This window comes from Boleophthalmus pectinirostris, unplaced genomic scaffold (genome assembly GCF_026225935.1).
Source record: "Boleophthalmus pectinirostris isolate CB_2022bp ecotype Guang Dong unplaced genomic scaffold, ASM2622593v1 HiC_scaffold_8, whole genome shotgun sequence".
In the NCBI taxonomy this organism is placed as follows: Eukaryota; Metazoa; Chordata; class Actinopteri; order Gobiiformes; family Gobiidae; genus Boleophthalmus; species Boleophthalmus pectinirostris.
In genome coordinates, this window is record NW_026571515.1 from 41,123,380 (window position 1) to 41,135,226 (window position 11,847).

The following is an 11,847-nucleotide window of genomic DNA, read 5'->3' on the forward strand; positions in this document are numbered from 1 at the left end:
TGGTAAAGTAACAGTTACTTTCAGGGTTAAAAAAAGCACTTTACTTGTCAGTTAGACTAAGATCAAGTTGAATGAGACGAGGAACTTCAACAGTGACGTGTTACTGCCAAGAGTCCAGCTCCATTTTCCAGTCTGTTCCGCTCCTCCTTTTGCTTCCTCCCTGTTTTTCCTACAGCCGCCGCTCATTCCCTGATCCTCCCAGGACGACTCTATATCCTCCCTCTGTTCATTCAGTCTGTGGTCAATTACACCTGTTCTCCTGTTTTGTTTCTTCAGTGTTTTTTGAGTTCTAAGTTCGGGTTAGGGTTAGAATGACTGAGCTTTATTATTTTATCATTACACATGTTACGTTGTGTTTGAACTGAAGCTGAACTAAAGTTTTGCTACATTTTTTCAAAGACTAATAAATATGAAATCCTTGTGTACGTGATGCAGATCTAAATGGCTTTATTGTAGAATAGAACCTGTTTTTAATCAAGATTCAAGGTTCTTTATTTGTCATTCAAGCATGCAAGAGAAACACATGACAGAACAAAATGTGCTCCTGATCAAGAGATAAAAAAGATAAAAAAATAAGCAATATTAAAACGTGCATCAAAAACAAAGCAGTTCCAACAGACAAATACAAATAAAACGTGTGGAAAGATAAAGAGGCAGCCTCAGCAGGAGTCAGTGTGCACTGTTCAACAGTCTGACAGCCTCAGGAAAAAAACTGGACTTCAGCCGAGATGTTCTGGCTCTGCTCCTCCTCAGTCTCCTCCCAGAGGGCAGAGGGACAAACAGGAGGTGGGAGGGGTGCGAGGGGTCGCCCATGATCCTGGAGGCCCGTCTCCTGCAGCGCTCCTCATAAATGTCACTGATGGGTGTAAAGTCACATCCAGTGATCTTCTCTGCTGCTCTGAGCACATGCTGTAGAACCTTCCGGTCCGGGGCTGAGCAGTGGCCGTACCACACTGTGATGGACTGGGTCAGCACACTCTCCACCCCACATCTATCTAACTTGTGTACAGAAGCCACATTTACTTGCTCAACTGAAGGCAATGGGTTTCCATGGTCGTACCAAGATGAATTTACTCTTAAAGTAAAGGTTGCTGCATATTTCAGATTTGAGGAACTGACTGATTTGTTGGCTCAACTTCACATCATGACTTCTACGAATGAAATCTAAAGTTCACTTCACTTACTGTGCCTAGAAAAGAGGAATTTACTGAACACTAAACAGAGGAATTACTTGTAAATTCAGCTTTAGATTCACACTCCAGTTATGTCAGATTTTTCAAGGCAAGTGGTTTCATACATTTTTTCAGATAAGGTTAAATTATAAGATTTTCCAGTGCACAACAACTTGACAAAGCTGATGTGATGTGCAGTAGTTTCATTAACAGGAAAGTGCTTTAAAGGGGGGGTGACTTAGCTGGAGAGAAAAGGGAGGGGAGGCTCAGAGCGTTAAGAACAAAACTTATAAAATTGAATACCCCACAGAAGTCAAATACCCCCTCTTTAATACCCCACAGAAGTCAAAATACCCCCTCTTTAATACCCACAGAAGTCAAATACCCCCTCTTTAATACCCCACAGAAGTCAAATACCCCCTCTTTAATACCCACAGAAGTCAAATACCCCCTCTTTAATACCCCACAGAAGTCAAATACCCCCTCTTTAATACCCCACAGAAGTCAAATACCCCCTCTTTAATACCCCACAGAAGTCAAATTGTTCCTTTTTAACCGCACTGACATCTCCAGAAGTCAGAAGTCCCATCATGGTCACATCGTTGGTCTCCATGGAAACATCATGAGATGTTTGAGCTTGTTCAGTTTGAAGCTCTGAACTTGCAGAAGCAATTCACATTGAAGAAAAAAAAAACAACAAAAAACTGCGGCCACTCTCTCTGTCACTGCTGCTCTCAAGCTCTTCATTTTGGTCTTCAAATATTGGTCTGATCCTCTCAACATGATCCTGGGGTTTTTATTTCACTGTTTAGTCCCTAAATCACCTTATGAACATTAATAACAGACCAATGAGGCACCTTCTTTCCCTCAGGTTGCTCCTTAACAGGTTTGATTGACAGCCAAACCACTGGTTCAAACAGGAAGGGGCGTTACTTTGAATAGCCTTGCTCCTGATTGGCTCTTTGGTTGCCATGATAACCTGGACCGGTGTGAGGCAGAATGCTAAATTCTGGTTCTGAGCAGTTTGAGAGTTTTATATTTGATGTCACATTTCCGTCTTTATGGGGAAAACCACAAAGGATCAACAGATAAGAACATGTTAAAAACAGAACTCTTAAAGACCAGACTCAGACCTGGTGCAGACCTCACTCAGTCCTGTTTCAGACCTGGTTCAGTTCTGGTGGAGTTCTGGTTCTTGGACATGTTCCTCAGGGTGCTGCTCCTGTCCCTCTGGTGTTGGGGTGAGTTCTGACTCAGACTTTATTTGATGTAAAAAAAATAAATAAATAAATACATTGGGTCTATATAAAAAACAAACAAACAAAAAGAAAAAACAATCTGCTATTTTGAAGTGGTTTTAATTTTAAAAGTAATTTCTTCTCTCAGTCTTAAGACAATTATTCATATAATTTAAATCAAATAATATTCAAATCTGACCTGGATCAGTAGTGTGTTATCACGTCAGTAAAGTTCTTTAAAAAGCACTTCACACGACAGTCTGTGATTTTGACCTAATAACTTTTGAAGACTGAGATAGTTGGAGATGAGATGTTTTATTTACAATGAAGAAGAAGATCATGTCACAGGTTTGGGCCTTATTGTTAAATGTGCAAATTTCTTATGGCCTGGAGAAATGTAAAACTACGGTTAAAAAGAGTAACAACAGAGAAAATGTCAGTTAACAAATGTTTTTATAATAACATAAAGTTACAATAATATTGTATATAATATGTGTGCATGTGTGTGTGCATGTGTGTGTGTGCGTGTGTGTTATTCATGATTGACCTCAGGATAATTGATGTTATAAGGCTGTTTTCTTGGTTTCATACCTGACAGTCTGCACTGTTCACTAGAGTTCATGTTACTGTGTCGTGTCTCAGTTGATTTAAACAGGTTTTGGAGCTGTTTTCCTTCTGGTGGAGGCAGGACGACAGCGCCATGGACAGTATCCCATTTAGATTCATCAGTTAATCACTGAAAATACATTCTTCACTTGTTTCACTTTGGCTCCAGTCGCCTCCATTCCAGAATCTGGAACATTGTGATGACAGGATTTGAAAGTGTCTGTTGTGACCTGAATAATCACAGTTATCAGTGAACCTAATAATGTCCCCAGAACAGAAAAACTGTGTGAGATTTGAGGATGTGGAATGATTTCCCATAAAGGAATCATTTCTCTACAGACACTTTCAGTGTAGCTCACTACAGTATGTCTTTATTTACTCTATATCCTCTAATGACTAGAATCAGTCGAGTAAAAATATATTTCAGACGTATTTATTCATAACAGCAGTGGTTCTCCCATGAGTCCGGCTCCTCTTGGTGGTGATTTGCCTCTGACGCTGGATCCTTTTACCAACTCCCTTCCTTTTCACCCAGTTCCATTCCAATCCTCTGTATATTTTCAGTTTCTAATATGACAACACAAAGAAGCAAGAGGGTTTTTTTTGTTTTTTGTTTTTTGCCTCTTTTCATGTTTATGTTTTAAATGTCCCCAGAAGCACAAAAAAAAAAAAAAGTATTTTATATGAAAACATGATGAAAAAGCTGTAATACATTTGTTCTTACATTTACGTGAGGAAACGACAAAGACAAAATGACCCACACTGTCATTTCGTCATTGTGTGTGAATGCACGTTTCTGTTTCTATGAGGACAAGAAAACCTGTGACATCACTGTGTGACTAAATAAATAAACACAGAAGTGAGTAAAATGTGTGTTTTCATCTGAGATAAAGTATGTGTAAAGCACAGAGCACACTGCACCAATGTCTCTTCCTGTCCCTGTGGTTTTAGGGCTCAAAACAGCAGCCATTTTGTGTCCAGCTCTGTGTCATGTGACCAACAGACGCCATTTTGTAACATGACATCTGTGTGCAGGGGTCCTGTGTGCATGGGTCCTGTGTGCAGAAAACAAGAGCTCAGCAGGTAAGAACCATTCAGCAACACACTCACACAGATCAGAAATCTAACCCACATCCTCCTCACTGAGAGGCGTGTGTGTGTGTGTGTGTGTGTGTGTGTGTGTGTGTGTGTGTGTGTGTGGAGTCTGTCCTAAAACCTGTCTCTGAGAGCAGGATCACCAGTGTGTTTCTTCTCTGCAGAGTCGTACAGTCTGAGGCTGGTGGGAGGAGCCAGTCGCTGTGAGGGGGAGGTGGAGCTTCAGAGACCAGATCTGAACTGGACTACAGTGGGTATAAGTTACATGACTCTTGGTTTTGGGGCCAGATTGTGCTCGGCGCTAGACTGTGGCACTGTTGTGTCTGTGGGGCTTAATTCCGGTCTAGAAAGAGAAGTTGTGATGGGTGATCGTTACTGTGAAGAAACATCTCTGATGCAGTGTTTTACAACTGGATTTCACTCAGACAGCAGTCTGCGACTCCAATGTTCAGGTGAGAACTAAGCTCCTATTGGTTCAGAGTGATGATGTCACACATGTGTGCGTCCTATTGGTTCAGAGTGATGATGTCACACATGTGTGTCCACAGACTCGGTGCGGTTGGTCTCGGGGTTCGGTCTGTGTTCAGGATCAGTGCAGATCTGGGACGGGTCCTGGACCGGGGTCTGTGACGGGGACTTGGACCAGCGGGGGGCAGAGGTGCTGTGCAGGGAGCTGGACTGTGGGGCTCCTTCTCTCCTCCAGGGGGCGCTCTCTCCTCTGGGGCAGACGTTCCACTGTGAGGGCCATGAGTCTGCTCTGAAGGACTGTCCCCGCTCCAACTCAAGGACCTGCTCCTCTGGAGCCACTGTCAACCTCACCTGCTCAGGTAAAGGGGCGGGGCTTCACTGCTCAGGTAAAGGGGCGGGGCTTCACTCTGTCTCTTGTCTGTTCAGAGCCGATCAGGTTGGTGGGAGGAGCCAGTCGCTGTGCTGGGACTGTGGAGCTGAAACTCAGAGGAGAGTGGAGACGGGTGACTGGGGACTATAGATCCTGGAACCAGGAGGACATAGCTGCTGTGTGCAGAGACCTGGACTGTGGCTTTGCTGTTTATGGAGGAGTGAGAGATGATTTCCCACAGAGTCCTGTGTGGTCGGTCTTTTCTGACTGTGTGAAGACATTTTCAGTGAGAGGATGTGTCTTTGGTTCCTACTCCTCCTCTTCCTGGGGTCTGGAGGTGATGTGTTCAGGTAAAAGTCTGATCTTACATTCTTATGTCTCTCTGATGTTTTTTTCTAGTTGCTCCAGAGGAATGTCAGGTGTAAAATGTGTGATGTCCAATCAGAGTTTAGATCATACAGATACACACATGCACACACGCACACACACACACACTGGGTGTGTGTGTGTGTGTGTGTGTGTGTGAGAGAGACAAAGACAGAGATGGAGAGAGAGAGTTGGTCTTGTGTTTGTGGTGTCCTGTTGTTTTTTTGTTTGTTTGTTTTTTGTTTTGTTTTTTCCCAAATGAAAATCATAACATTAGACACTACACACACACACACACACATATAGTTACAGTGATGATGTCACACATGTGTGCGTCCTATTGGTTCAGAGTGATGATGTCACATGTGTGTCCACAGACTCGGTGCGGTTGGTCTCGGGGTCCGGTCTGTGTTCAGGATCAGTGCAGATCTGGGACGGGTCCTGGACCGGGGTCTGTGACGGGGACTTGGACCAGCGGGGGGCAGAGGTGCTGTGCAGGGAGCTGGACTGTGGGGCTCCTTCTCTCCTCCAGGGGGCGCTCTCTCCTCTGGGGCAGATGTTCCACTGTGAGGGCCATGAGTCTGCTCTGATGGACTGTCCCCGCTCCAACTCAAGGACCTGCTCCTCTGGAGCCACTGTCAACCTCACCTGCTCAGGTAAAGGGGCGGGGCTTCACTGCTCAGGTAAAGGGGCGGGGCTTCACTCTGTCTCTTGTCTGTTCAGAGCCGATCAGGCTGGTGGGAGGAGCCAGTCGCTGTGCTGGGACTGTGGAGCTGAAACACAGAGGAGAGTGGAGACGGGTGATTGGGAAATATGAAGACTGGGACCAGGAGGACACAGCTGCTGTGTGCAGAGACCTGGACTGTGGCTTTGCTGTTCATGGACGAAGGAGAGGTGATTTCCCACAGAGTCCTGTGTGGCAGGTCTCATCTGACTGTGTGAAGACATCTTCAGTGAGAGGATGTGTCTTTGGTTCACGCTCCTCTTCCCGGGGTGTGAAGGTGGTGTGTTCAGGTAAAAGTCTGATCTTACTTTTTTCTTTTTTTTTTTTTGTCTGATGTATTTCTAGTTGCTCCAGAGGACTGTCAGGTGTAAAATGTCTGATGTCCAATAAGAGTTTAGATCATACACACACAATCTTCTGCACAGACTGATCTGTCCAATCACGTGTCTCCACAGATCTCCTGAATCGTCCAATCATCTCTGTGTCTGTGTTTGACGGGGCGTCCGAGCTCCAGTCTCAGGGGGTGCGGGTGCAGCTGGGCTCAAAGTTCAGGGTCAAATGCTCCGTGGAGCCACAGTACTCGGGAGGCTCCTTCCAGCTCCTCTCTCCCACTGTGCCCCCCGCTCAGAACCGCACCCTGCCCGCCGTCAATCACTCTGCACACTTCCTGTTCTCTGACGCTGACCACGCCCACAAAGGAAACTACACCTGTGTTTACCTCCTGCAGGTGTTCAACCACAGCTTCTCCTCTCAGAGCCACAAACTCCAGCTCTCTGTGGGAGGTACGGCCAGATACACACTCATGTACCTTGGTCTTGGTCCTGGTCCTGGTCCTGGTCATGGCCCTGGTTCTGGTCCTGGTTCTCGTCCTGGTCCTGGTCTGATCTGGGTTTTTTTGTGTTGCAGAGTCAGACTCAGACCTGATCATCAGAGTCGTGGTGATTCTTCTGTTGAAGCTCCTGTACATCCTCCCAATGTCCTACTGCTACTGCAAGGTACTGACCTTTAGACCTGGGTTAGACCTGGTTTGGGTCTGGTTTAGTCCTTGTTTAGAGCTGGTATAGTCTTGGTTTAGTCCTGTTTTAAGTGTTTTTGTTCTGTGTGCTGTTTTTTCAGGTCAGGGCCAGAGGCGGCGCTAAAGAGAGGCCCGAGCCGTGAGTGAGACCGGTTCAGATCTGAGTTGATCCTGTTTCAGAAACAAGTGATAAATCAGCCAATTATTAGCACCATTAATATCATTAATGTCATTAGTATCATAAGCACTGTAGGAGCTATGTGCTTGTTTTGTTTATTCTAAAATTAGTTTATTATTTTTGTGTGTGAATTAGTTTACTCATTTAGTTTTGTATAATATATTTTTGCTATGGTAATATTATGTTTCCTAATTTGTTTAATTGTTGTTGTTTTGGTTTAATCTACTAGTCCGGTTCCTTATATACTTTTGTGGGAATTTTTGGGGGATTTGCTAACCTATATATTTTTGGAAAGGTTATAGTATATGGAGTCAGAAAAGGAATGTTTACATTTGCCCACATGTTTATATGGTGGCCATATTGAATAAAAAAAAAAATGGCTGCCATCTCATTTTGGAATATCTCAGCCTCTGAATCTGTTGAAATGTTAATTTTAACCCCTAAATCCACATTTTCAGGGTCAGGGAATCAAATGGTGCTAGTTACAAAGCTGTAAGACCTACCCACATTAACCCTTAGATGAATAAGTGGGTCAAAAATGGCCCGGTTTGGTTGGAATAATACCAACCTGTCTGTTTTCTTGTATGTATCTTTGTATTTCTGTCATACATTTAATGAAAAAAAAACCAAACAATAAATTTACCAGGTTTGTCTCGTTTTTCACCCTGATCATGTCCAGATACTGTGGCTCTGCAGTTGCTATAGTAACCGTACTTTGGGCAGGACTCTTGTTTGATTAGTTTCAGACTAATATTGTGATTTAAAATGTCCAAATTATAACATAAAGATCCATAGGGGTCAGAGGTCAGAACTGTAGACACACACAGAAGCACTACAGGTCTGACTGAACCCAAACACAAACCTTCACCGAAACCAGAAACTTAAAGGTGCACTGCGTAACTTTTCTTTGAGAGGGTACACCGTATGCTAGTCTCCATGTAACTGTTCAGCCTGGAATGTTTCACAGTGCGGCATTAAACTTATCTGTGTTTAATGCAAGATGAGACAAGCGGGCCAAGGTACAGATGAGTTCTATGGAGAGACGAGCCCGTTCACCCAGGAGGGCATGTTCTTAAAGGATCTCTAAAGCCCTATTCGCACGGGATTAGTATAAACTGTGGACCTTTGGTGAATTGTAATAATTGCGGAGGATTCCTGAGATCTTAATTCAGTGAGAATGCGCCATGTCTGTAATTTGTAAAGTAAAAATTACGTTGCAAATGACCAGTGATAACACTAGTCCCTTGCGAATCTGTATCTCAGTGTTTGTTGTGGTAATTGTGCCTTTTCTATCTCTTTCCGGCTTGAATATGGAGGCTGCGGTAGAAATTTTGATTAGCAGTTTTGACAGCTTTTTAGGGGCACATTCTAATACAGCCCGGTATCGCACTATATGTAAACCGATCTGCAGGAACGGGAAGAGGTCCAAGGAGAGAGCCGGTTCTTGCAGGATGACGGCCTGGATGACATGTGTCGCAGCGAGCGGTAAGGGACGACCTAGAGTTTTGTTTCATACCTGACAGTTTGGACTGCTCACTAGCGGCCTTCCTCAGAGTGGTCACGTAATGTTGCTGTGATGTGTCTGGTCAGCAAAACAGGTTTTGGCGCTGTACAGAAAGAACAAAAATGTGGCTGTTTGCTGCAGGTGTTCCAATCAATAGGAGCAAGTAGAGGGTGCTCTTGGAAAAAGGATCAAAACTCAAACACAACGGATTCCAGGCACTCCAAACAAGTAACAACAAGACTCTAGGTCTGAAAAAAAGAATCTAATAACATAAAATATCGGAAAACCAAATGAATCTCATTGGACTAAGCAGTAAGGAACATTTGAAATAATATAACCAGTGTTGGGAAGGTGACTTTTAAAATGTATTCCCCTACAGATTACAGATTACAAACCCCAAAATGTAGTTTGTAACGTAATCCATGATATTACTTAAAGTGAGTAATGTAATCTGATTACTTTGGATTACTTGGTTTGCTGTAGAGAAGCAAAGACGAGGAAATTGTAACATAAGAAGTTTTGTCTGCTAAAAGAAAATAAAAAGCCCAAACTTTACTGAACCAGATTAAAAATATTATTGATAGAAAACGAGGAGACATGTCCACACAGCAGGATTTAGTCCTGTTAAATCCTGTTAGATCCTGGTTTAGACCTGGTTTACACCAGGTTTAGATCTAGTTTAGACCTGGTTTTAGTCCTGGTTTAGACCTGGTTTAGATCTAGTTTAGACCTGGTTTTAGTCCTGGTTTAGACCTGGTTTAGATCTAGTTTAGTCCTGGTTTAGACCTGGTTTAGATCTAGTTTAGACCTGGTTTAGACCTGGTTTAGATCTAGTTTAGTCCTGGTTTAGACCTGGTTAAGATCTAATTTAGACCTGGTTTTAGTCCTAGTTTAGTCCTGGTTAAGATCTAGTTTAGACCTGGTTTTAGTCCTGATTTAGTCCTGGTTTCATCCTGGTTTAGTCCTGGGTTAGACCTGGTTTAGATCTAGTTTAGACCTGGATTTAGTTCTGGTTTAGACCTGGTTTTAGTCCTGATTTAGTCCTGGTTTCATCCTGGTTTAGTCCTGGGTTAGACCTGGTTTAGATCTAGTTTAGACCTGGATTAGTTTCCAGCAATGAGTGGAATTACCACACACACACACACACACACACACAAAAAGAGGATATAGCCCACAATGTGAAAACAGGAAAATACAGCCATGTAATCCATTTATTTCAGCAAAGTAACTGTAATCCAATTACCACTCACTGAAACAGTAACTGTAACTGAATACAGTTACTCATAATTTGTACTCTGAATATGTAACTCCGGTACATGTAATCTGTTACTCCCCAACACTGAATATAACTAGCTAATATCTAGTTAGGCTGTATCCTCCATATCGGGGGGGCTAGATCGACACTGAGAACCGGGGGAGGGGAGCGATCCGCGCAACTTGGCCACTAGATCGACAGTGGTTTAGTCCTGGTTAAGTCCTGGTTTAGTCTCGATTCAGTTCTGTACCAGTCCTGGTCCAGTCGCCTTTATACTAACTGCCCTTACAACACATCCGGTCGTAATATCAGTAAAACAGAGTAATTTACGGACTTCGCTTATCCCGTGCGTATGCGATGTAAGTAACAAAGACGTGGGGCGGTAATTTACACATTACCACACGTCCCCAGGTTGTACTTATCCCGTCAAATAGGGCTTAAGTAATCTCTGAACAATAAAATCACCTCTAATGAAACAAAAGCTGAATAGACATTTAAAGCAAAACAATAAGTATCTCCCTAAAAAAAAGAAAAAGAAAAGTTACCCAATAGATCTTTACCCCATTTTAACCCATATCTGAACTTTAAACCACACTGTAAATTCATAAAGGTTGTTGTCATGTGGGCTTAATGTTTGTGTGTGTGTGTGTGTGTGTGTGTGTGTGTGTGTGTGTGTGTGTGTGTGTGTGTGTGTGTGTGTGTGTGTGTGTGTGTGTGTGTGTATGTGTGTGTGTGTGTGTGTGTGTGTGAGCCCGTGTGTCCACAGCAGCTCTGATTATCCATCACTGGTTAATATGGGGAAAGCCTATTCAATATGTTCTGTAGGACAAACAGGACTCACAAAGAATCCATCAAAACATGACAGCAGTAATACTCAACAATATCAGGTCCAAAAGTTAATATGTGTGAAAGCAACAGCTCATTATACGGACAAGTACAGGACACAATGGAAACACGTAAGAGCTAATGGAAAAGTATGGAATGATGAAGGAGGTGCTGCAGTGTTAAAGTGATCAGAAGAACGCTCTCTCTCAGGCCCAGGGCGTCCTCCTTTTTCAATTCAATGATGAAAAAAATAAATAAATAAATAAAATGCTTTTACTCTATCTAAAATGTGCAGAACATGATGACTTGTCCACACCTGAGCTTAGTGCCTGTCCACACCCAAGACTTATACCTGTCCACACCTGAGCCTTGTTCACACCTGAGTCTTGTACCTGTCCACACCTGATCCTTGTACGTGTCCACACCTGAGTCTTGTACCTGTCCACACCTGAGTCTTGTACCTGTCCACACCTGAGTCTTGTACCTGTCCACACCTGATCCTTGTACCTGTCCACACCTGAGTCTTGTACCTGTCCACACCTGATCTTGTACCTGTCCACACCTGATCCTTGTACCTGTCCACACCTGAGTCTTGTACCTGTCCAGACCTGAGTCTTGTACGTGTCCACACCTGAGTCTTGTACGTGTCCACACCTGAGTCTTGTACCTGTCCACACCTGAGTCTTGTACCTGTCCAGACCTGAGTCTTGTACATGTCCACACCTGAGTCTTGTACCTGTCCAGACCTGAGTCTTGTACCTGTCCACACCTGATCCTTGTACCTGTCCACACCTGAGTCTTGTACCTGTCCACACCTGAGTCTTGTACCTGTCCACACCTGAGTCTTGTACCTGTCCACACCTGAGTCTTGTACCTGTCCACACCTGAGTCTTGTACCTGTCCACACCTGAGTCTTGTACCTGTCCACACCTGAGTCTTGTACATGTCCACACCTGAGTCTTGTACCTGTCCACACCTGAGTCTTGTACATGTCCACACCTGAGTCTTGTACCTGTCCACACCTGAGTCTT

At 43.7% G+C, this 11,847-nt stretch overlaps 1 protein-coding gene across 1 annotated transcript; it reads left to right on the forward strand.

The window, feature by feature from the left end:
• The first annotated feature begins 2,321 nt into the window (after positions 1-2,321).
• Positions 2,322-7,869, forward strand: LOC129412388 (scavenger receptor cysteine-rich type 1 protein M130-like). Its single transcript, XM_055166144.1, has 10 exons — positions 2,322-2,413; positions 4,052-4,099; positions 4,276-4,563; positions 4,660-4,938; positions 5,006-5,299; positions 5,693-5,971; positions 6,039-6,329; positions 6,495-6,821; positions 6,946-7,034; positions 7,156-7,869. The coding sequence occupies exons 1-10, from the start codon at positions 2,374-2,376 to the stop codon at positions 7,195-7,197; spliced, it is 1,977 nt and encodes a 658-aa protein (XP_055022119.1). The 5' UTR covers positions 2,322-2,373; the 3' UTR covers positions 7,198-7,869.
• The last annotated feature ends 3,978 nt before the right edge of the window (positions 7,870-11,847 follow it).

Excerpts from the sequence above, each read along its gene's own strand:
- LOC129412388 (XM_055166144.1), top strand. The coding sequence starts at position 2,374 with ATGTTCCTCAGGGTGCTGCTCCTGTCCCTCTGGTGTTGGG. Across the intron at positions 4,100-4,275 it reads AGAAAACAAGAGCTCAGCAG|AGTCGTACAGTCTGAGGCTG; the intron begins GTAAGAACCATT and ends TCTTCTCTGCAG. Across the intron at positions 7,035-7,155 it reads TGTCCTACTGCTACTGCAAG|GTCAGGGCCAGAGGCGGCGC; the intron begins GTACTGACCTTT and ends CTGTTTTTTCAG.